Source organism: Symphalangus syndactylus, chromosome 11, assembly GCF_028878055.3.
Source record: "Symphalangus syndactylus isolate Jambi chromosome 11, NHGRI_mSymSyn1-v2.1_pri, whole genome shotgun sequence".
Classification (NCBI taxonomy): Eukaryota; Metazoa; Chordata; class Mammalia; order Primates; family Hylobatidae; genus Symphalangus; species Symphalangus syndactylus.
This window is the reverse complement of record NC_072433.2, coordinates 66581172-66606766: the sequence shown is the minus strand read 5'-3', so window position 1 is coordinate 66606766 and position 25595 is coordinate 66581172. Positions and strand designations below refer to the sequence as shown.

The window sequence follows — 25595 nt, the reverse complement described above, 5'->3', positions numbered from 1 at the left end:
ATATTTGCTAGTATTATTCCAAAGAATGTTCATGACATTTTCGACATTCAAACAGTATAAAAGGTATATCATTTTAAATTTTATTGCCACAAATTGATAAATTGTTGTGAAAAAAGAGAAACTGGCACACATGAAATAACACAAACATAAGAAAATATTAGACCAAAATAGATTTGAACTCTGTCTCCCAGGCTGGAGTGCAGTGGGGCGATCTCAGCTCACTGCAACCTCCGCCTCCCAGGTTCAAGCAATTCTCATGCCTCAGCCTCCAAGTAGCTGGGATTACAGGCATGGACCATCATGCCCAGATAACTTTTGTATTTTATTTAGTAGAGATGGGGTTTTGCCATGTTGGCCAGGCTGGTCTTGAACCCTTGACCTCAAGTGATCTGCCCGCCCCAGCCTCCCAAAGTGCTGGGATTATAGGCATGAGCCCCTGCCCCTGGCCTAAACTCTGACTTTTGAAAAGGTTTTCTAAAACTTTATTTTTAAACAATCAACAAGAAGTATTTCACTGTGCACCTATTAGTATGTCTAACACAATGCTAAGTAAGGGGAATTATGAGAAGCTTATAAGCTTATCAAATGATCTTGTCTTTAAATAGTTTATAACCTAGCTACCTGTGATTATGAAGACACATTTAAAAATTCTAGGACCTAATATCTTTTTTTTTTTTTTTTTTTTTTTGAGATGGAGTCTCACTCTGTCACCCAGGCTGAAGTGCAATGGCCCGATCTCGGCTCACTGCAAGCTCTGCCTCCCGGGTTCAAGCGATTCTCCTGCCTCAGCCTCCCGAGTAGCTGGGATTACAGGCACCCACCATCATACCTGGCTAATTTTTGTATTTTTGTAGAGACAGGGCTTCACCATGTTGGTCAGCTTGGTCTTGAACTCCTGACCTCAGGTGATTCACCCGCCTCAGCCTCCCAAAGTGCTGGGATTACAGGTGTGAGTCACTTTGCCTGGCTGGACCTAATATCTTTAGGTAAAAATCATTTTGAAAGTAATCACTTTGGATAGTTATACATTTATTTCAATAATGCTACCATTGCTCAAAACATTCTTTACATCTTTTCTTTGGGATTGCCTTTGGAGTCATTGTATAAATCATTTAAAAAAGCAGACTCATTGCTTTAGTTTAGTGTTGCTCTATCATCCTCAAGTACCTAGCTTAGTCACTTGAATTATTCACTAGCTTTGGGTCTCAGTGACTTCTGATTATTTTAAAGCGTCAAATTCACCCTCAAAGACAAGTTTGGCTATTCTTGATGATCTTCAAAGGAATGCACCACAGCATTATTGGACAGTAAGTTCTTGTAGAACAAGGTGCCTCTCTCGCTTCTCTTTGCATCTCTGGTAGCGTCTGTTGCAGTGCTTAACCACAGCAGGAGCTCAGTATGTATGCACTTGTGGGCTGGAAGGGAAGGGGCTGCAGCACCTCAGCTGCTCAGCAGCTGGAGATAGCAGGGCATGGTGAGGATGAAGGCGAGGAACAGTTCCAGGTCAGGCTTGAGGGCAACTTTTTTCTGTTCTATTATTTCAGGGTTTTCTTTCACTACTCCTTAGATGTCTGGCTTTGACAGCGAAGGACAGAAAGGTCTGCCTGAAGCTGGCAGCAGATTCTCCCAATACTCCCTTCGAGCCCTGTGTTTTAATATATACATAATTAATTAATTAAAAGTCTTACCTATAAGTCCAATATGTCATATATGTATATGTGTATGTATATGTATATAACCATACACACACACACACACACACACAGAGTCAAAACTTGGTGGATAATCAGGCTAAAGCAGAACTTTTGTTTTAACATACAGACAGAAAACTATGTCCATATCCATTAATGCCAGGGGCCTTTCTTACATTTCAATAACAATCATTAGGTTTCATACCACCTTTCAGAAAAAGACAACGTATTTCAATTTCATATACTTTTTACTTTGAGACAGGGTCTTGCTCTGTTGCCCAGGCTGGAGTGCAGTGGCACAGTCTTGGCTCACCGCAGCCTAGACCTCCTGGATTCAAGCAATCCTCCTGCCTCAGCTCCCCAGGTAGCTGGGACTACCGGCGTGCACCACCACACCAGGCTAATTTTTGTATTTTTAGTAGAGACAGGGTCTCCCCATGTTGCCCAGGCTAGTCTCAAACTTCTGAGCTCCAGTGATCCGTCTGCCTTGGCCTCCCAAAGTACTGGGATTACAGGCGTAAGCCACCATGCCCAGCCTTAAATTTCATATACTTTTATGAATTATATTTATTCTGAAATTTCTAACAGAGACCTTCTAACTCTATCAATATTTTAATGTAATGAGAAGAATATGAGAGCAGTTTTTAATGTAATGAGTCAAAGTATAATTCTCTAAAAAGTAACTAAGAAAACAATACAAATTACTTTACCAATATTTGTTTCTTGTTGTTAGACAAAGGAAGAAGAGTACAAAGGTCTCTGGTCACAGCCCTTTCTGATAAATATATTTTTATCATTTTTTTCCACTTTACTTACAAAACAATGAATAAATCAATATTTTTGGATGATGAGATGTCAGAAATCTAGTGTTTATTGTGTAATCATAAATTTCCGTGAATATCAGTAGGTTTGGGAGTCAGGGTACAAAGGGTGTCTTCTTGCTTTGGTCTATAGAATAATGTTTTAATTCTAATAGCTAATGAATTTTAAGGATTCCTAGAAGATGATAATTAAATAAACTACTCACTTATTTAAACTATTTTAATCATCACCAAAGTATGTTTTCCTCACCTTTTAATTATATTTATATTTAGTACTTTTTAAAAAGTATGACACATATACAAAGCATCTTCTCTGGTAAATATCCATACCTCCTAGAAGAAAGTTTTGGCTAAGTGATTCTTGCCTACTTTTACAACCTAAGTAAATTTGCATTAGGCAAGTTTTTCCAGTTCAAAAATGAAGACTTTCAAATCCCACTGAAACGAATAAATAAGCACAAAATGGGTGAAGTACATGAGAGTACTGAACAGAGAGAAGACAGCAGAGATTGTGACTAGTTCTAGAAGATGGAAGGGGGATGGAATTATATCAACAGATATACATACATATGTATATATATACACACACATACATACACAAAAGATAGTCTATCTATATGGAGAGATGGAGGAGAGAGACAGAGTATGAGTGTGTGTGTGTAAAATATGATCCATAACAGAACAGTAATTTTCTTGGGGCCCCAAGAAAAATGTCTTCAATAATAAAGTGATTTACTGTAACAAACAATATAATTTAGAAATTATAAGACCTCAGGGAAAGTGAAGCCCTGTTATTTTTCTTTCAACAATGAAAAAGGAAGTTAATCAGAAATCCCTAGAAAACCAAAGGCTATACAAAGAAAGTCAGACCAAGTATGAAGCAAATTGAAATATGGCATGGATTTGGACAACATATCCACGGGAATGTAAGAGAAGAAAATTCATTTGACTTTGATGCTTGGAACATTCTCCAACAAGTAGCTCAAGTTTTGTAAATATGATTATTTCTCTCTATCCATGGTCCCATGCATACTACTTTGTTCTGCAGTGAACGTTTTTCTAAATGCAACAATTTTCTATTATTCCTGCAACAGAGTATTAGATTGGAAGTTTGATGGAAACACCAAGGCATGACGGATTTTAGGTATCAAGGGGAGTTGCAAGACAGACACTGTGCAGAAGTTAAAAGGAGGTGGCCACGAACCAGCCAGATGACTCACTGACTCTCCCCTGGAAAATCTGGACCACAAGAGAACAATGGGCCAGCTACTTTGCTTGTGGGCAAAAGGGGTGCTGTTAAATTGGGGTCAGACCACACTCTCAGGGCTCGTCTGTAGAAAGGAAGGGTGGAAGCTGTTTTGAGCCTAATGAGAGCGAGAGAGCCAGCCTGAGCTATCTAAAATCTGGCCCAAGAGAATTACCAGGAAGGACAATGGGACCCCCAAATCAGAGTATATCTGGAGTGACCTGGTTGAAAAAGCCACTGTCTGAGGCAGAAATCACAGTCAGAAAAATGCCTGTGGCATGAGAAGTACAGACAAAAGTTTCCAGTGGAAGCCTCTGAAGACCCATGAGCATGCTCACAAAGATCTGCCAGGCTCAGAGGATGCCGGCTTCCTATCAGGGTGCCAGGCAAGCAACAACAGTCTTACTCCTTCGTCCGTCCTCTCTCCTCTTACTTTGAATCTGAGGAGGCCAGAAACCATGGTAGCAAGGTGGGAAGGGAAGGTTGGGAGCATAAGACAGAGAAAGAGAAGCAGCACGCTGGCCTCTCCTGGTTTACTGTCTGTGGAAGGCTGTCGCTGGACAAAGGAAGAAGCTTCAAGTTTCAAACATGCTCTGAGTTTTGATTTGACATGAACCTGAACACTTTTTTTTGTTTTTTATTTTTGGGCTTTTTTTGTTTGTTCATTTTGAAATGGAGTTTCGTTCTATCACCCAGGCTGGAGTTAAGTGGCACAATCTTGGCTCACTACAACCTCCACCCCACTAGATTCAAGCAATTCTCTTGCCTCAGCCTCCTGAGTAGTTGGGATTACAGGCTCCCACTACCACGCCAGGCTAACTTTTATATTTTTAGTAGAGATGAGGTTTTGCCATGTTGGCCAGGCTGGTCTTGAACTGTTGACCTCAGGTGATCCACCTGCCTCAGCCTCCCAAAGTGCTGGGATTACAGGTGTGAGCCACTGTGCCCAGTCCTAAACACTTTTAAGTACTGAACTGAGACTATCTGTGAAATAAAGTGATTATGGAACTTTCCATTGCCTAAGAGCACCCAGAGAAGTTCTAGAGCTTGTCAGTATTTTCAAATAGGAACAAACGAAGGAATTCAATGAGTAGGTTTAAAGGGATAAAGGGAGACAAAAATAAAAGTGAGTTCTAATTATGTTTCATGAGTTCTGCTTGTTTAATATAACAATTATAATAATATTTTAAATGTTATTCACTGATTTTATATTTTTAGGATCAACCTACAGAGAAAGCTTGAAAGACAATTATAACTATAGAATAGAACAAAATGGTTATAAACCTTGATGATAGTAAAGTATGGTAAAACTTAAAGACACCAAGGGGTAGATGAGAGAGGGAAGGTGGAAAGAAGCAAAGGGGAATCTATTCTTATTTTACAGAGAGTGGAGTCAAGAGATTCCTGCCTTATATTGACAAACTAAGAAACAGGTGGTTAAATATATAATTTTAACTTAAAAAGATATCCAACAGAAGAAATAACAGTGTAACGAATCAAAACTGGAAAAAGGAGAACGGGGAAAAGGGGGAGACAATGTGATTTAAATCCCTCAGCTTTCATAAAGGGTTATCAATAATAACCACTTAAAACTGATGACAAAAGAAATAGAGGTACAAGATTTCAAAACACAAATGACAAACAGGTTTCCTCTGTGCCATGGTCTGATCGTCTGTGTCCCCACAATGCATATGTTGAAACCTAGTCACCAATGTGATGATATTAGGAGGTGGAGCCACTGGGAGGTGATTGGGTCATGAGGGTGGAGCCCTGATGAATGGGACTAGTGCCCTTAGAAAAGAGGCCCCACTCTAACTTTGGGAGGCTGAGGCAGGGGGATTATGAGGTCAAGAGTTCAAGACCAGCCTGGGTATCATGGTGAAATCCCATCTCTACTAAAAATACAAAAATTAGCTGGATGTGGTGGTGGGTGCCTGTAATCCCAGCTACTCGGGAGGCTGAGGCAGGAGAATTACTTGAACCTGGGAGGCACAGGTTGCAGTGAACCGAGATAGTGCCATTGCACTGCAGCCTGGGCAACAGAGCCAGACTCCATCTCAAAAACAAACAAAAAAGACAAGAGGCCCCAGGGAGCTGTGATGCCCCATCTACAATGTGAGGACACAGCAAGAAGGTATCATCTATAAGGAATGCCTGCTTCCTTATAGATGGCCTTTATCATCTCTAAGGCCTTCACCAGACATTGAATCTGCTGACACCTTGATCTTGGACTTTGCAGCCTCCAGAGCTGAGAAAGAAATTTCTGTTGTGTATAAGCCACCCAGTTTATGGTATTGTTCTAACAGCTCGAATGGACTAAAGACAATTTTGGGAATGGAGCTGGTATTAGGAAGGGGATAATTTTTACTTTTCACTTTATACATTTCTATACTTTTTGTCATGTGCATGCATGACATTTATGACAATAAATAAAATGAGATTAAAGGAAAATAATAAGAATGTTAATTTAAAAATACTTACCTTGTTCTAACCCAGGGTTTGGTGTGCATGTCCAAACCACTTCCCCAGCTGCCATGTTTTTCTGAAGCTGGTGGCAAAAAGCCCCTTTCTGGGGCCAGCTCCTCTGCAATTGCCCTGATGTGGTAGGGCTCAAATCCACAGCACCCGCCAATGTACCTGACCCCCAGGTTGTAGGCCTCTCTGGCGTATTTTTGAATATCCCATCTGGTGGCAACTCTGGACTCCAGTCCTGTATCACCATAGTTAACAGCATTTCTGTTACTGTTCTCATTTTCAAATGATGGATGCTCTAATGAGCAGTTTTTCTAATTAAAAAAACTGTAAACTTTAGATGATGCATTCTTCTGATAGCTCAGTTTTGGTTAACTCTGAATGTTTTGTCATATGCAGTCTCTTATTGTAAAACTGGGCCACAATTTATTATAGCCATTTGGATTTTGTCACAATGAGAAATACAAGGACCTCTACTATGCACCTGAGCTTACCAAAGGGATATTCTGGGAGATCCACAAACCCCTCTTTGCCACAGTCAGGCGTGTGGAACCCCAGGGGCTGCACCATGAGGTGTGCTTTCAGCCCTGCCTGCTCAAGACCCTCCTTCATGAGCTCCATCGTCTTCAAGCTGGTCTCGGGCCCAAAGCGGCAGTTCACGCCAACGATGGAAGCCCCTGTGCAAAGAAATAATACTTACATTTTATTACTTATTTATTTGTTTATTCTTTTTTTTTAATAGTTGGAAGTTACCTTAGAGGTTAGCCATCCCCCTCTACCTCCCACAAATTACAGATAAGAAAACTGATTGGAGTTAATTCTTCTATTTCCAAACTGCTCTCACAATATCAAGCACACTTTGTTAAATTTCATAAGCAACAACTGAGCTGTGTGTCACTGTATGGATCCAAATTACCTGCCTTCACCAGCCTCACAGCACATTCTCCGGGGGTTATATCATGCATGTCTCCCTCTGGGCCTATGCACATGGTAACTGCCACAGGTCTATCTGATTCCTTTAAGACTTCCACAGCCCACACAGCTTCTTCAACATGCTCAAAATACTAAGAGAAATGTCACTTTTTCTATTGGTCCAAACATAAAGCAGATTTTGAATGGTAAAGGTAGATACAGCAAAACAGTTATAAAAATTACCAAATAGAATATAAACATATATACAATAAAACTTGCTAAGGAATGTATGTCTATCAGACTGACTAAAGAATACCTTTCCGAGTAAATATTTTCATTCCTATAACAATAACATATTGTTTTTCATTCAGGGATCATTGATTCAGTGAGATGATGCCTATTAGTAAAAAAGAAGAAAACACACTCAGAGGTTTTCAAAGTAATCGAGTATTTAAAATCATAATTTTGAAGGAGGAAAAATTTTGCTAATAAGTTTTAGATTCATCTCTTAAAAAACTGGGGCAATCTCTGAAACAATGAGTAGCTTATCATGTGTTACACTTCAAAGAGCTTTTATATTCACTTCTAGTTAGATATTCATAAGTGCTCCATAAAGTAGGAAGGGAAGTACCATCTCCCCAGATGAGAAGATTGAGGCACAGCACAGGAGAAATAGCTACACCCTGTCTTTGCCAGTGGTGGACAGGACATCTTGTCTGGTAAACCCATGTCATTTTCTGGGGTGCTTCCCAGGAAGCCCCTTCAGTGCCACAGCTGAAAAGCTGACCTTAAGGCAACTAAAGAAAAGCCGGAAATCTTCCTGTTTCTTCCCTCTTGAGTTAGAAACAAATTCTGCAGAAGCAGTGTGAGGAGTTACGAGAGAATCAAAAGACGGGTTCTTAAACAAACAGAGTGGTGCCATCATCCATCTGGAAAGCACAGAGGGTGGAGTTTGTGCTTGTCCCTGCAGATGACTGTTCCCAAGGGGGTTGGCCAAGCGTGGGCAGGTGGATGAGGCAAGGTTTTCAGTAGAGTTCAGTGGGGTCACTAGGGGGAATAATGGTGAGAGCTATTCTCTCTCTCTCTCTCTTGACAGAGTCTCTCTCTGTCGCCCAGGCTGGAATGCAGTGGCACCCTATCTTGGCTCACTGCGACCTCCGCCTCCCAGGTTCAAGCCATTCTCCTGCCTCAGCCTCCCGAGTAGTTGGGACTACAGACTCCCACCACCATGCCCAGCTAATTTTTGTATTTTTAGTAGAGATGGGCTTTCACCTTGTTGACCAGGCTAGTCTCGAATTCCTGACCTCATGCCATCCACCTGCCTTGGCCTCCCAAAGTGCTGGGATTACAGGTATGAGCTACCTCGCCCGGCCAGGGTATATTCTCCTGTTAGGAGTAAAGTTGTGGGTTGAAGGCATGACCCCAGGCAGTAGCAGTTATGTTGGGAAATGGGGAATGAGGACTTTCTTTTTGGAAGCAGAGGAAAGAGAATGTTCTGGGCCTTCATGTCCAATCAATCACCAATTCTTACTGATTCTTCCTTCAAAATGTAACTCACATGTCATAGCTTGAGCAAAAGTAGAGAGGCAAGAAGAGCAAGACACGGATGGAGGAGGCTATGGAAACTACTGGGTGCTGAGCATTATTGGTGGGGCCTGGATGAGCCTGGACAGCCACCACCTTCTAGGCCTTGCTCTCTCAGTCCCCAGCCCACATATGCAGTGCCCTCCTGCCTGTCTTCACCCTCTGGAGAGGGTGTTCCTGGAGGCACTGTGCCCTGTGCTTCCTTCTAGGTTGTAGAGTCCCCCGAGTCAACTTCTGCAGCCACCCAGACCTTAGAAGATAAAAGGCTAGGTCAGGCCTCTCTTGGTTCTGTCCTTTGGCTTCAAGAGAACCTAGCATACCAATGAGGGAATGTTGGCCTTGACTACCATACATTTAAATAAACCTTTGACCATCCACATGGAAGAAATGAGGGCAGAATGTCGTCCAATACCCTCATGAAATGTGAAGACTCTGCAGTTATGCTTGCAAAGTAGGTTCAATCCTTTTCCTCTAATACTAGCCTCACCTCTGCAATCAAGAAGTCCACATTTTTCCAGGCAAAAACTTCTAGCTGTTGTCGAAAAAGTTTTTTAATTCTAGCTTCATCCTTGTGGTATTTGTATATTGATGTCTGGCAGATCCCCCCTGCTACCAAAGCATCACCTTTGCCAGCCACTTCCCTGGCGAGGTCACAGGCAGCAGCGTTTACATCTTCCCACTGAGGTTAGAGAGCAAGAGTTCAGATGGTGAGCCTAGCAGTTTGAAGGTAAAATATAAAAGATAACTAAAGGGACAATCAACAAGTAAGATGAGTATAAGCCACTTTTTTCATTGCAAGCAGAGAAGACCAGTAGAGTTGGGTACAATCTCCTCTGTTACCATGACCTTTTATTTCCATTATTGTACTTACCACGTTGGATTTTAATAACTATTTGTTTGCCTCCCATACTTGACCTTGCGCCTCCAGATAGGGTCTATGCCTTTGTATCATCTCTGAGTCTAACATAGAGAATGGACTATAACAGATACTCAGTACATGTTGGTTGGTTGAAAGAATTAATGGGCATTAACATTTACACGTATTAACATTTTACATTTGCAGAATATTTCACAATACTTTCACATCCTTGGTCTTACTTACTCTTCTCAACAGGTCTATGAACTTAAGCACTACTGTTGTCTCCATTTGACAGAGAGAAAACCAATGCTCAATGCAGGTAGGTGTCTTACACAAAGCCACACAGCCAATAGGTGGCAATGCTGGATATCAAACCCATTTCTTCTCATTTCTACGCCAGTGTTGTGTTTTTTAGGGCATCCCTGTCTCCAGAAGAGAAAAGCGTGAAATGAGTAGGTGAAAAGAGCATCTATGAAGTGCTTTCTCTCTAAAAAATAGCACAAGAAGACAGCCATGCCCTTCCAGTGGTTTACTTTGCCCCTAGTCCTGACCCCTCCTCTACCTAAATGGGGAGAGAAAGCTAATTCATTTAGTATATATTAACTTCTTTTTTTTTTCTGAGATGGGGTCTCGCTCTGTCACCCAGGCTGGAGTGCAGTAGTGTGATCTTGGCTCAATGCTATCTCCCAGGTTCAAGCCATTCTCATGCCTCAACCTCCTGCATAGCTGGGATTACTGGCGCCTGCCACCACACCCAGCTAATTTTTGCATTTTCAGTAGAGACAGGGTTTCATCATGTTGTCCAGGCTGATCTGGAACCCCTGGGCTCAAGTGGTCTGTCCACCTCGGCCTCTCAGAGTGCTGGGATTACAGGTGTAAGCCACTGTGCCCGGCCTATTTAGTATATATCTTTATGTGAAAATTAATACATAGATACTTATATAGACTTTGTAATAAAGTATAGTAACACATCATCAATTCCATAGCTTCCCATGAAGAGGTTATTTTTTAATAGATGACTCCCTCTCCCGCACCCAGCCATTGCCATTTACCTTGCTTTCCATATTGTCCTCACTGGCAGAAAAGGTAAAAGTCTGCATGACATTTGATCCTGCTCTCAAGAATTCCATGTGAAGTTGACGAACTACAAAGTAGTTGGGTTTTAAACATTGAAATAACTGAATAAAGAAATATTACAGAAACTATCATTTTCAAAAGCAGCAGTAGCTCACTGACTCCCATCTCTTTCAATCATACCTCAGTTCAAACCTAGTAGTGATAAAGAGTTATAGATTAAGGTCAGTAGAATTCATAGGCAGGATGTACTGTTTAGAGCAGCCTTGTATTGTTCTGGTGATGGGCCTTAATGACTTGGTGCAGTCACATACAGAGATTAAGGCCTGACTGGCCAATTATCCCTTGGTCTCTTGGTCTAGAGAGGTTTATTCTATACCTGTGTTGTGAAGGACATAGCTGGTCTACTGTAGTCAGCATTAGCAGCCCTCAAAGTAAAGTGAGGAGCTTCTCATAGAAAGCAGAATGCATGTGGGTGGCACCCATATCAGAGTCAGCAGCAAGCAGTTTGGGAACATCAGAAAGCAGTCTGGAAGCTTTTCCTGGCTATCTGAAAGTCATTCCTTTCTCTCCTTCACCACTTTCGCCCCTCCTCCCTTATCCTTACTCTTGTTATTCCAGCACTTTCTTCCCAGTTTAGCAAAAAGGTCTTTTAACATTAAGAACAAGTTCTTCTTGGGCCAGATGAAAACATCCCGTTAAGCACCAAAGGGACAAAACTTGGTCCTGCTCTACCACAGAACTCTGGGTGTCCAATGCACCAATCATAATGGCCATCGTACTGATGATACAGGCACTTCACACGGGTTAACTTGTGAGTCTTCACACCTAGCCCATGTTGTGCCCCCATGAAACAGATGAAGATATGGATCCTTGGAGAGGTCAAGTGCCTTGTCCAAGGTCACACAGCTGGTCAGTGGAAGAACCAAGACAGGACCCTAGGTTTCTCTGATACGCTGTGCGAATATACATAAAATCAGAGTGAATCAAAAGTTCCAGTCTCAGCTAGTGTTCTCTTACACCCATTTCATTCTTTGGCTTTATTTTCTCACTTTAATTTAGGAGAACAAACACACAAAAAAGAGTTAGAAGAGAATTAAAGTTCTAATTTCAGGTAACTATCTAATCTCATCATAGTTCTTTACCTCTAGCTCTTTTTCTTTATTTTTCCAGCCAGAAGGATGATATAAAACTGTGTTGATTTCCTTGCCCTCCCAACCCTGGAACCTGGCTGTCTGTGCTCTGTTACACTGTGACTACCGTTAATCACCCTCACTATAAGCACTGTCACACTTAACCATGCACATTGTCAGCAGGGTGAATCAGAAGCAGGAACAGTTTTGCTGTTTTAAGGAACCTCTGTATATCTACAAGGTAAATATTCATGGAACAAATATTAAGATGTCTATTTTAGCACTGCCTATACATTAAGATGCAGATGTGTGTGTGTATGAGAGTGTGTGTGTGTGTGAGTGTGTTGTCCGGGTATGTATGTGTGTTTGTGGTGTGTGTGGGTGTGGATGTGGGGTGTGTGTGGATGTGGGGTTAGGGATGTGAGTGCGTGGGTGTGTGTGTGTGGGAGTGTGTGTGGGCGTGTGGATGTGTGGGTGTGTGATGTGTGTAGGTGTGTATATGAAAGAGAGAGAAACGAAGAGAGAGGTTATTTTCTTCCATATACTTCGGCCGGATACTGCCATTATCTCCACATCTTGGCAATTTTAGCAAGCAAAACACCCCTTTGAAACAGTTGTTATTTTTTTCTTGATCTTCTCTCAATCAGATTTAAATAAAAATACCACTCAGGTAGACACTCTTGGGGATGTGGACACCAACCTGCGTCTGGGTGTTCTATCACTGCCTCTGGAGTCCAGAGCCCAGCCTTCACATAGCCTCTCTTCTCCAGAGTAATGAGAAAGCTGCCATCTCCAATCACAACCTCCCCACTCTCCAGGCGTTCCAAAATCCCCTGAAGAAGAGAAAAAAAGCACCTAAGCTCCGCTCTATTTTTTTTTTCTAAAAGCATTTTCTAATTTTAGGTGAAGTAGTATTGTGTTCTTAGAGGTGTAGTTTTGTTAAAATCATGTACTCTAATGATATTTCAGAAAGATCGAGCATACCATATTTCTTGGCCGATCCAGGTACCTATTTTGTACAATGAAAGGGCTGAGACTATTTATTCTTAAATAACATTTAATCTGAGTCAAATTATAGTGCTGATTCTATGATAGTTATTTTGGCTTTTCAACACGTTTGTGGCAACACGGCTAGTTGTCTAACTAGTGTGCATTCTCTCCCCTTTTTTTGTGTGGGGGGACAATGCCTCCAACTTTCAAAAAATTCCCAGGCTCCCTTGCCTCTGGGAGCAGCCCTGTGACACAGCGCTGGCCAGTGAGACACATATGGAAGCTGGTGGAGGATTTCTGGAAAAGTTTTGCTTTCCTGCCATAGGCGCCCACTCCCTTCCCTCTTGTCTATTTTCCTCCTTCCTGGCTGGAATGCCAACATAATGCCTGGGAATACAGCAGTCATCTGACAGCCATATGAGGCAGATTTCTTAAGACATCCTTGGGTGGCTGCAGCAGCCATGGGCTGCTACCCCTGGACCTCTTGTTAGGTGAGAAAAATAACTTTTCTTCGTGTCAGCCACTGAACAGAACTGTAGTGGACACAACGCTTTGTAGTCATGCAGTGTGTTCACAAGCGTCTTATCATTTGGCACTCCCAGCAACTCTGCCAGTGAGGCAGGACAGACAGTTTTTATTCTCAGGTGTAGATGAGGAAACTGAGGCTCAGAATGGTTGACTTGCCCAAGATCACAGAGCTAAGTAAGTAAGAAATCAGACCAGCTTCGAAATTCCTACTTTCCTTTCCTTCTATTTTACCAGCTTTCTATTTAGCCCACTCATCACTTATTTAAAAGGTTCCATTCAGAGCAGTTAGCCATGGGGTGCAGTTTCCTTTTGATACAGGAAGGTCTCAGGCCTGTGCACACAGACCCTGGTGAGGATAGGCACTCCTGTTTTTGCGCCCAAACGTTGCATTTTCCCAGACCGCCCTGGCCCACCACACCTCCATCCTGTGCCTATAAAAACCTCAAGACCCTCGCAAACACAAACACAAGCGGCAGGACGTTGAGAGGAACACACCGGCAGAAGAACACACAGACTCCGGCAGGCCATTGGTGGCAGAATGACACAGACAACGTGGAATTTGGCCAGGGGTGGCCAGGGGAGAGTCCAGCTGCTGAGCGGCCCGACACCAGGGGAAGACCGTTTTCCCACTCCATCCCCTTTCTGGCTCCCCATCGATCTGCTGATAGCTACTTCCACCATTCAATAAAACCTTGCACTCATTCTCCAAGCCCGTGTGTGATCCAACTTTTCCAGTACACTGGCAAGAACCCCAGGAACAGAAAGCCCTCCGTCCTTTCGATAAGGGAGAGGGTCTAATTGAGCTGATTAACACAAGCTGTCAGTGGACAGTTAAGTTGAAAGAGCACACTGTAACACACGCCCACTGGGGCTTTGGGAGCTGTAAACATTCACCCCTAGATGCTGCCATGCGGTACCTGCATGCTCCCCCTAGGGGTTTAAGCTGTGGGGTGCTGAAGAAGTGAGCCACACCCCCATCACACACCCTGCAAGGGGCATAAGGGAACTTTTCCCATTTCACTTGGTCTAAACCACATCTCCCCAGATGCCTGCAGGGTCATCCCCTCACTGCTTTCAGGTCTTTGGTCAAGTGTCACTTTTTCAGAGATGCCCTCCCTGAGCACGGCAAACCACCCACTCCTCCCAACTCCCCACAGCAATCCTGATCTCTCTTTTGTAGGCTGCATTAGTGGAAGATGCAAGCTTTTATTGATAATAGGCCAGTTCATTTCAGGCCTGCCCATAGCTGGACACAAAGCAATGAATGGATCAGGGAGAAAAGCCTCAGATGCCTCTTCTAACTAGTCTTATCTGTTCTATGAAATCAACATAAACCCCCTCAGTTCCTGAATCCAAGGGAGACATCAAGCAGGGTACAGAGGCAGCTTACTGGCCTACATGTTGGGTGTAGGGTAAAACTAAGCTGTGTAAAAAAGAGGCCCCCACAAACCGTGGCTTTCCTCTTACAGAGGAAAAAGAAACTACTTTTATTTAAAGCCACTGTTTGTGGGGGCCCCTTTTTTACAAAGTGTGCACCAAAGTGCACAGTCCCTTCATTTTATTGCTTTGCCATTCCCTATGGCGGGGGTCAGCACGTGACAGCCCACAGACCAAATCTGGCACATCACCTGTTTTTGTAAAAACAGTCTTAGGTAAAACCCTGCCCATTGATTTACATACTGTCTGAGGGCCACTTTTCCACTACAGTAGCAGAGTCGAGTAGTTACCACTAAGACTGTATGGCCCCCCAAGGCTAAAAATAACTACTATCTGACCCTTTACAGAAAGCGTTTGCCAACCCAGCCCTAGGGTACTGTCCTCCTCAGCATGGGGGAAACTGGATCAGAGTCACGTTCATACTCTGTCTCAAACGATGAGGAAACAAAGTGTGGCAAACCTCATCCTAAAGTTTTTAGCTTAGACCTAGAAGTGACCCATCTCATTGACATTTACATTTCCTGCGTGAGAGTTTAGCCACCTGGCTCTACCTTGCTGTAAGGGAAACCAGGAAGTATCATCAGTGAATGCTCATGTGTCCAGCTCCAATGCTAATCCTACGGAAGGAGGGGGAACAGATTTTGGAGAGAAACTGCTTCTGTTCTAGTGTCTGGCATCTGCCATTTCTCCTTTGCTTACTCCCCACACAAAGTGACCCACCCAAGGTGTCAGCAGCAAGCTTCCTTGGATACCAAGGAACAAAGAGATCCCAAACACATTTTGGCCATATTGCTTGATATATTATTTTCTTCAATCTTTTCCCAGGAGGCTGGAAGGCCATAAAGGCAATAAAGAATAAGAGGGAAGCTAATTTGATCTTGGTTACAGGAGTCTTTGTCCTTACCTGGGTCAATCCTGGATCTAATAAAAGCAACCAGAAATTAAAGCAGACATGTGAGGATCTTCCCACAGAGCCTCCCAGGACAGTCCTGTTAACAGTATGGAACCAAACATGGGAGGTTAAATATGGCTTGAATGATCTCTCAATCTCCAACGAATGGCATAACTAGAGAGGGGGCTTATTCTGGCTTTATCCCCATGTTCAGTTTAGCTGCAGAAGTACAAACCACTCCAGCTAAGCAGAAAGGGGTTTAATATTGAGAAATGGGTACATAAAAAATTTACACTGGGCTTCCAGGAATGACCCCTAGAAAAAATGACTGAATTAGCTGGCTGGGGCTGCACCCTCTGCCACAACTAAGAGAAGCCACTATTGAACTGCTTGCTTCAGGACACAGCTGTCATATAGGGAGAAGGAGGCTGCTCCAGCGACCTCAGCTGCCCCTCACGTGACCCTGGAATGCTGCACTATGGCCACATTTGCTATGCTTCCACCTTCCCAGACTCATGCTGGTGCATCTGATTGGGGATGCTAGTTCTTATCAAGATCCTAGCTGCAAAGGAGTCTGGCAATGTGGTTAATTTTCTTTCCTCTGCAGTGCAAGAAGGTCCATCAGAAGGGGTTTAACTAGAGGTAAATACCAGGTCACTATACCTACAGCACCTTCTTTTTACTGTGCACTTGGAGGGCAGGCAAATGGAGCCCAGCTTTGTGAACTATGTTAAACATAAACACTGTTTTGGCAGAGAGAGCTCTCAACTCTGGTTATTTTTCCATATTTTATATCTAAAGCTGAATTTTAGCTGAATGCAGAAGAAATGTTAATATTTACTATGATTCTCATCTCTTTCTTTCTCCTCCCTGCATCAAATGCAATTCACTCTTTTCAATTTGTACTTTTGAAATATAAAAAAGGCCTTAAATTTTGGATGTTTATTGAGACCTTCCTCATGTCAGGTATAGTTGTGGGCAAGTAGGATAAGCATCAGAATAAGACAAGGTCTCTGCCCTCCACAAGCTCAAAGTCTGGCTACTTTGGGGAAGGCCAGTAGATCAACAAATAATCACAGCAGAATGTGACAAATAAATGCTACACAGGAATACAGAAGAGAAAGTCAGAGGTACAGTTACTGTGTACAAACTCTTTTCCTGAAAATCCCATACACTTCATTAGGTTCACCATGTTAAGAATCAAATTTAGGCCAGGCGTGGTGGCTCATGTCTGTAATCCCAGAACTTGGGGAGGCCGAGGCAGGTGGATCACTTGAGTTCAGGAGTTTGAGACTAGCTCAGCCAACATGGTGAAACCCCATCTCTATTAAAAATACAAAAATTAACTGGGCATGGTTTCAGGTGCCTGTAATCCCAGCTACTTGTGAGGCTGAGGCAGGAGAATAGCTTGAACCTGGGAGTTGGAAGTTACAGTGAGTTGAGATTGCGCCACTGCATTCCAGCCTGGGCAACAGAGTGAGACTCTGTCTCAAAAAAAAAACAAAAAAAAAAGAATCAAATTTAATCAAACAATTGTCGAGGGAAAACATTGGCACAGAATTCAGATGTTGTAGGTTAGCCTCTCACCTCCCACATCCAACCTATCACAGGGTTATTCCAAGTGTATTACACATGTCTCAAATGCCCCACCATCCTCACTGCATTTGATTATTGAAATGGTCTCCAGTTCACTCCAGCCCTACTCTGAACTGTCTTATATTGCTGCCTGAGCACAGGCTCACTGACCCAGTCTCACCTGTGATTACACCCCTTTGGTGTCCTGCTAACCTTCACAGATCCTTCATTCATGCATCCCCCTGTACAGCAGTATCTAGTTACTTACCTGTCACCTCAGTTTGACTGTAAGAGCCTTGGGGGCAGGTGACATATCTTATTGGTCTATATCCCTACCACCTCGTATAACAACTAAAATGAGTAGACACTTAAGAAACTATGCCAAGAATTAGCAAACAAACAGGACTGTTTTGAAACTGTCAGATGTGTTGCATATGCTAGAATTTTTGTCCTGAAGAAGAAAAAATGTTACTCTTTAGCAGACAATTAGGTAGGTTTTAAGAAAATTGTAGTATATCTTTTGATTGTATCTTCATGAAACCAAGTAAAGGGAGGACATTTTCATTTGTTATCTGGATGTTTGTCCACCATTTTAAATTTGCCATTTTTCTTTTCTTTTCTTTTCTTTTCTTTCTTTTTTTTTTTTTTTTTTTGAGACAGAGTTTCACTCTTCTCGCCCAGGCTGGAGTGCAGTAGCACGATCTCAGTTCACTGCAACCTCCACCTCCAGCGTTCAAGCAATTCTCCTGCCTCAGCCTTGCAAGTAGCTGGGATTATAGGCGCATGCCACCATGCCCAGCTAATTTTGTATTTTTTAGTAGAGACAGGGTTTCACCATGTTGTCCAGTCTGGTCTCGAACTCCTGACCTTAGATGATCTGCCTGCCTCGGCCTCCCAAAGTGCTGGGATTACAGATGTGAGCCACTGTGCCCGGCCAATTTGCCATTTTTCTACATAGCCATTAGCAAAATAACTAAGTTATCAAGATTTGAAATCAGAGCATCTTTTAGCCCTTCCTTCACTGCTATTCTAACTACCTCAATTAATTACTATACCAGTATGATCCCTTCTTTAGATTTTTTTTTTAACTTTTAAGTTCAAGGGTACATGTGCAGGATGTGCAGGTTTGTTACATAGGTAAACGTGTATCATTGGAGGTTTGCTATACTGGTTATTTCCTCACCCAGGTATTAAGCCTAGTATCCATTAGTTATTTTTCCTGATCCTCTCCCTCCTTCCACCCTCCACCCTTCGATAGGCCCCAGTGACTGTTGTTGCTCACCATTATACTAGTATGATCTAAAGTCAGCTGTATAATTATAAAGACAGGAACATGTAAAATAAGGAACCCTGTAAATTAATTTTGCAGTACATTTATATTTTCATTCCCTCCTCCCCATCAGTTTGGCAGTGAACCTGCCTTGCATCTGACAGCGAGCTCTAGGGTGCATTTATGCCCCCTTTTTGCAGATATTACTACCTAAGACCTCTGGGTTTAAGATCTGGCTTCAAGACATCTCTATTCATACTCAGTGGGGATCAACTTCACTGTGTAGTAGCAGGTGAACAGAAAAATCCAGTCTGTCTAAAATATCTTCCCCTCTTCCTAGATTTGCCAGCAGAACTGCTCTTTTGGATTAAAGACCTAATTGGAGGTCTTGTCTGTGGCAATTAAATGAATTCTTAAAATGTACCTGCTAGCTGAGGAGAGAGGTGAGATTAGCTCCTTCCCATTAACACCTTAACTCCCAGGTACACATTCACATGGATTAGTGTGTGATAATCTTGGTGTTGTAACAGTAGAGGCCCTGAAGAAATTGAACAGAAACAGGGCACTTTAAAAACATTTAAAAAAATGAACTGTAAAGATGAACATAGCATTAAAGAAAGTTGAGAGAAAAAAGCACAATGTTCTTTATTTTTTTATTAACTGTATTTCTTTCAATGCTCACATTTTACTTTTATAACCTGAAAAAATATCCTAAAACATGCTTTTTAAACCAATATTCCACATCTTGTGTAACTATTACCATTATTGTGTCCTTCCTTACAGTGTGTATATAAATATTTGTATACAGTTGGGATCAGTTTGTGATATATTTCCTTTTGCAACTTAACATTGCCAAGGCACTTAGCTGGTTCTCATATTAAGTTATTTAACTAATAACTTAAGTAGATGAACCTTAATTTATTTAGAATCCCGTATTGCAGAGTATCTTGGTCGTTCCTAACTTTTTAGTATAAATAGCTCGGTGGTGCACATTTCCACGCATATACTTCACCTCCTCCCCTCCTCCCATTCTGAATGACAGGGCTGGAGCCGGTGGGGGTCTCTTCGAAGGTTCCTGGGGATGTCCTTTATCCAAGCTCATGCCCTTCCTAATTTTGCTTAGTCACTCCTTCCTCCCACCCCCACACATATCCGACGTGGAAATGGCTGGGCATAAAACCAACATCTGGTGACCAGACCGGGAAAGAGGCCAGGAGCTGGGGACCACCGGGTGACAGGAGGTGGAGGGGTGCTAGCGAATCCCACCTACCCTCCCCCCTGCACCGCAGCTCTGGGGGCGTCCTTGCCCAGGACTGGTTTCAGGCCAGCCGGCGACCCCCAAGGCCAGGCTGCTTGGCCAGGCTGCTGACTTTTCCAAAACGCGAGGGACAGTCCGAAGAGTTCTGGGGCGGATTAGCCCAAAGAGCTGTGGGCGCGGGTCGGTTGAGGGAAGAAAACGTGTGCGCGACCTGAGTCCGAAAGCTGGACTTCTGATCCTCGCTCCCCGCGGGGCTGGACCCGTGACCCTGAGCTAGTCGCCTGACTCGCTGAGCCTCAGTTTCCTCACCTGTGAAATGGGGATAATTGTGAAGATGAGGAGATAACTTGAGCACAGCACTCTGTGCAGCGCCGGGCACCGAGTAAGGGCTCCCTAAACGCTAACCAACCCGTGACAGGGGAAAATCGGGGCTCAGGGCCATCCCGTCCAGGTGTTTTGCCGAGGCCCCAGGGCTTGGCTAGGGATGGACGCGGGGTGTGAACGCAGTCGCTCGCAGCCCAGCGGCCAGGAGCTCCGCGAGGATCGAGGGGAGGAAACTCACCTTCTTGGCCCCCGGGCGTCCGGCAGGTGCCATGGTGCCGCGGCTCTGTGGGCGCCGGGCTCCAGGGCGCGCGGCCGTCCAGGAGCCCGCCCCCAGCCCGGGGGAGGATCCGACCGCCGCCCCGCCGGCCCCGCGGCCTCAGGCTGCCCGCTGGCCTCGGAGCAGGCGCCTGCGCCCTCGGCCTCGGCCTAGTCATGCTCCGTCCGGGCGCGCAGTGGCTGCGCGGCCTCCTGCTGCGGAGCTGCCCGCGGCACGGCTCCCCCGGGCGCCCGCGCTCTGTCTGCGGCCGGGAAGGGTAAGTGGGGCCCCGGCCTGCTCAGAGGCGACGGGGCGGCTGCGGGGGTGGGAGCCAGAGGCTGAGGCAGGCTCTGGGGTTAGGAGCGCTCTGGCCTCCAAGAAATAGGCCTTGATCTTCTCGAATATCTATTAATTAATATATCTTCTCGAATTATCTATTAATTATAAAGTGAAACAGTATCCAAAGGTTCCCTCGTAAAGTCTCTCCTGCCCCAATCCCCTTAGCCAGTCAACAATTGTTAATAGTGTCTTCTGAATCTAACCAGAGACAGTCTATGCTTAGGCAAACACAGGTCAGTATAGGTTTTCCTTTGGCTTTTTGACATCTTGCTTTTTACAATTATCAATATAGCTTGGAGATTGTTCCATATCAGCACATACTGACTTGCCTTGTTCCTTTTAATGGCTGCATAGTTTTCCATCCTGTCAATATCCTACACTATCGTTAGTCTGTTCGTTAACATTTAAGTCGTTTTTGGTTCTTTATTACTGCAAATAACGTGCATTGTGAAAATTCTTACACATCTATCTTTGAGTACATATGGGAGTCGGTAGCACCAGTTTTTAAAGGTGAACTTGTTAGGGAAAGCGTTATGTGCATCTGAAAGATTGAAAGACAGCAACACATTCTCCAAATGGGTGGCCAGAGTTTGCATGTGGCACACCAGTGTGTGTCTGTTTCCCACATCTTCCCTGGTTCCCAGAATAGCCCATTTTGTTATCTTTGCTAAATCTGATAGGTAAAAATGGTATGTCCTTGTTTTGATTGGTCTGTATTTAAATATGAGCAATGCTGAACATCTTTTGACTTCTTATGTTTGTAGAGTATTCCTGGCTGCCAGGAAAGGCTTGTTTACCAGCATCACTCAATGTTACTATGAGTTGATTCGAATTTTAATTTGTGTCCTATGACCTGAAATTCTGGAATCAGAAGACCTGCTTTTGAGTTCCATCTATCCACTCAACAAATATTTACTGCGTGTTGTGATGTGCTAGGTTTGTCTCCGGTACTGGGAATGCAGTAGCCACCAACTCACAGTTCCTGCGCCATCTGTTACACACAATGTGACCGTACGCTTATGAGGTTCAGTTTCCTCATCTATAAAATGAGGATACTAATTTTGCTCTATATAACTCACAGGATTGCTGTGAATATTAAATAAGAGAATGCATGTGAAAGTGCTTTGTAAATTGTAAAGCATTGCAAAAATATTTATAATAATCATGTTTTTAATCCACTGCAAAATAAAATGGAAATTTAACAAACAAGTTGATCTGTTTAAAACTGATTAGATAAATAAGATACAAATTTTAAGACTATCCAAAAAATTCATATTTTGGCTGGGTGTGGTGGCTAATGCCTGTAATCTCAGCACTTTGGGAAGCTGAGGTGGGCAGATTACTTGAGGCCAGGAGTTTGAGATCAGCCTGATCAACATGGTGAAACTCTATCTCTAATAAAAACGCAAAAATTAGCTAGGTGTCATGGTGTGCACCTGTAGTCCCAGCTGCTTGGGAGGCTGAGGCGGGAGACTCACTTGAACTTGGGAGGCGGAGACTGCAGTGAGAGCCGAGATTGCACCACTGCACTCCAGCCTGGGCAACAGGGATTCCATCTCACAAACAAAAACAAAAACACCCAAAATTTGAGTTATTTCAATTGTATATTCTTTATATGTTTTATTTTGGAAAGCAGTTGAACAAGCACACAGTCAGGTTGTGCTTTTCATTTCTAATATAGAAGATAACTGACCTGGGTTTTTTGCATGGCTCCTAACTTTTATTTCAAATTCTCTTATAACCACCCTCGACTACATTCAGAAGGATTTTAAGATAGTTATCCACATAATCAAAAACACTATAGCTAGTCTGAAACCTGTTATGGCATGCTGGGCAGAGGAAATGTTATATATTTGATAATGCTTTATCATATGTTGCCAAACAGAACCTTCACAGCTCCATTTTGCAAATGAGAAAACTCTGAGACCCTTGTGTAAATTTCTCTAAAATAGCTATTTAATTGGACTGCGGACTCAAATCCAGGTTTCCTGATCTTAAGTTGTCTTTTGTTGTTGTTGTTTCAACTGACCACTGTCCTGAAAGAAATAATTCTTTCTTTTGAACACACAAAAAAGAACCTTTAAGATTATTATTTTTGTCACCACTATAATGGTTTCAACTAAAGTACCAGACATGCCCAGTCTATTTAAAAATGGATTTCCATCCAAAGTAGTTGGGTCATATGTACATTATTTTTTTCTTACACAGCATACAAAGAGACATTAACAGTCATCTAAAAACTGGTGAAACAAAACTACTGAAACGTGTTGTGGCACCAGGAAATAAGGACATGCTGTAAGAATTATATAGCCATGTCAAAAGCATAGAGGAGTCAACTGAAAGAACCTCCTGCTGGCCAAATCTAGGACAATTTGGTATTAAAATAAATGATGACTAGTAATGGATTAGAAACCACTGAAAACAATAAATATCCATAAATTCATATTAATATAAACAACCAACAAACAAGGGTGAAAGAAAAGCACTTCCTTATAGTAGAATGCCAACTATTAAATATAATAAGAATGATGGGGTTAGGAAATAATCAATAGATGTTAAAGCCACTCAGTAAAAATTTGATAAGGACCAGGATATTTACATGGTCTCAAAGTAACACTTCACATTATTACTTACACAAAGGAAAAAATGGTAGCTTTACTAGATAAGTCCGACAGACACCACCTTAAACAAGTCATCAGATAGAAACAACACCAATATCAGGACAAACCAACATCATACGCTTCCTAATCATATACACTGGGATGGAGTCAACATCAGTTTCATGATGTTTTTGCCAAAAATGCATAACATAAGTCTCATCATGAGGAAATACCAGACAAACTCACAGTAAGAACTGTTCTATAAAATAACTGGCTAGTACTGGCCGGGCGTGATGGCTCACGCCTGTAATCCCAGCACTTTGGGAGGCTGAGGCAGGCGGATCACGAGGTCAGGAGATCGAGACCATCCTGGGTAGCCTGGAGAAACCCCGTCTCTACTAAAAATACAAAAAAAAAAAAAAATTAGCCGGGCGTGTTGGTGGGCACCTGTAGTCCCAGCTACTCGGGAGGCTGAGGCAGGAGAATGGCGTGAACCAGGAGGCAGAGCTTGCAGTGAGCCAAGATCATGCCACTGCACTCCAGCCTGGGCAACAGAGCAAGACTCCATCTCAAAAAAATAAAATAAAATAACTGGCTAGTACTCTTCAAAAATGTCAAGGTCATAAAACACAAAGGAAGTATTAGGAACTGTTCCAAATTAAAGGAGATTAAAGAGACAGAATCCTGGATTTGATCCCTGATTGGAAAAAAGTAGCTATAAATACATTATTGGAATAATTAATTAAATTTAAATATGGACTATAGATTAGATAATAGTATATCAATGTTAAATTTCTTGACTTTGAGAACAGTACTGTTGTTATGTAAGAGAATGTCCTTTTTCTTACAAAACTAGCACAAGAATATTTAGAAGTAACTGGGTATGATACCTACAATTTACTCTAAAATGTGTACACACATAGAATATACATATTATACATATATGTATAGTCATGTGCCTTATAATGATGTTTCAGTCATTGATGGACCACATATACAATGGTGGTCCCATAAGATTATAATGGAGCTGAAAAATTCCTATCACCTAGTGATGTCATAGCTGTCATAATGTCATATGCAACACATTGCTCACGTGTTTGTAGTGATGCTGGTTAAACAAACCTACTGTGCTGCCGGTCACATAAAGGTATAGCACATACAATTATATACAGTACATTGTGCTTGATGATAATAAATGACTGTGCTACTGGTTTATGTATTTACTACACTATACTTTAAATCATTATTTTAGAGTATACTCCTTCTACTTATAAAATAAAAAGTTAACAGTAAAATCGGCTCAGACAGGTCCTTCAGGAGGTATTCCTGAAGAAGGCATTGTTATCATAAGAGATGACAGCTCTGGCTGGGCGTGGTGGCTCACACCTGTAATCCCAGCACTCTGGGAGGCCAAGGCAGGTAGATCACTTGAGGCCAGGAGTTCAAGACCAGCCTGGCCAACATGGTGAAACCCCGTCTCTACTAAAAATACAAAAATTAGCTGGGTGTGGTGGTACATGTCTATAATCCCAGCTACCCGGAAGGCTAAGGCATGAGAATCGTTTCAACCTGGGAGGTGGAATTTGCAGAGATGGCACCATTGCACTCCAGCCTGGGTGACAGAATGAAACCCTGTCTCAAAAAAAAACAAAAAAAGGAAAAGAAAAGAAAAAGAGATGACAGCTGTGTATGTGTTATTGCCCCTGAAGACCTTCCAGTGGGACAAGATTTAGAGGTGTGAAGACAGTGATAGTGATGATCCTGACCCTGTGTATGCCTAGGGTAATGTGTGTGTTTGTGTCTTAGTTTTTAATAAAAAAGTTTGAGGCCAGGCACAGTGGCTCATGCCTGTAATCCCAGCACTTTGGGAGGCCAAGGCTGGAGGATCACTTGAGGTCAGGAGTTCAAGACCAGCCTGGCCAATATGGTGAAACCTCATCTCTACCAAAAACACAAAAATTAGCTGGGTGTGGTGGTGTGCACCTGTAATCCCAGCTGGGTGTGGTGGTGTGCACCTGTAATCCCAGCTACTTGGGAGGCTGAGACAGGAGAATCGCTTGAACCCAATAGATGGAGGTTGCAGTGAGCCAAGATCGAGCCACTGTACTCTAGGCTGGGCAAAAGAGTAAGACTATGTCTTGGAAAAAAAAAAGTTTGAAAAGTTAAAAAAAATATATATATTTTTTAATAGAAAAAAGGTTCCAGAATAAGGATATAAAGAAATAAAATATTTCTATATAGCTGTAGAATGCATTTGCATTTAAACTGTGTTATTACAAAAGTCAAAAAAAATTTAAAAGTTTATAAAATAATGAAGTTACAGTAAGCTGTTAA

General features: G+C 42.6%; 2 protein-coding genes across 4 annotated transcripts in view; one reads left to right on the top strand and one right to left on the bottom strand.

The window, feature by feature from the left end:
• Positions 1–59: 59 nt before the first annotated feature.
• BHMT2 (betaine--homocysteine S-methyltransferase 2) lies at positions 60–20443 on the bottom strand. 2 transcript variants are annotated; one of them, XM_055298719.2, is made up of 8 exons: positions 20305–20442; positions 12493–12625; positions 10638–10729; positions 9214–9405; positions 7147–7294; positions 6725–6907; positions 6240–6468; positions 60–1645 (listed from the first exon to the last, which is right to left on the bottom strand). In XM_055298719.2, exons 1-8 carry the CDS (start codon positions 20335–20337, stop codon positions 1564–1566), a joined length of 1092 nt encoding a protein of 363 aa, XP_055154694.1. In that variant the 5' UTR covers positions 20338–20442; the 3' UTR covers positions 60–1563. The 2 variants fall into 2 exon arrangements, with proteins under 2 accessions (XP_055154694.1, XP_055154695.1); XM_055298720.2 differs by lacking the exon at positions 9214–9405 and having other exon boundaries at positions 20305–20443.
• A 1-nt stretch (position 20444) lies between these two features.
• Positions 20445–25595, top strand: part of DMGDH (dimethylglycine dehydrogenase) — a 69626-nt gene continuing 64475 nt past the window's right edge. For both annotated transcript variants that reach the window (XM_055298717.2, XM_063612817.1), the window contains exon 1: positions 20445–20599. In XM_055298717.2, the coding sequence (XP_055154692.1) occupies positions 20499–20599 (101 nt within the window). In that variant the 5' untranslated portion in view covers positions 20445–20498. The remainder of the gene's footprint in view (positions 20600–25595) is intronic.

What these genes read in the sequence shown, in the direction of transcription:
- BHMT2 (XM_055298719.2), bottom strand. Translation starts at nt 20,337, where the DNA reads ATGGCACCTGCCGGACGCCCGGGGGCCAAGAAG. An exon ending in GACGCCCGGGGGCCAAGAAG is followed by an intron (nt 12,626 to 20,304) that starts GTGAGTTTCCTC and finishes TCTCTTCTTCAG; the next exon opens with GGGATTTTGGAACGCCTGGA. An exon ending in AAACCCTGGGTTAGAACAAG is followed by an intron (nt 1,646 to 6,239) that starts GTAAGTATTTTT and finishes ATTAAAACACAG; the next exon opens with GGCTCGAAGGGAGTATTGGG.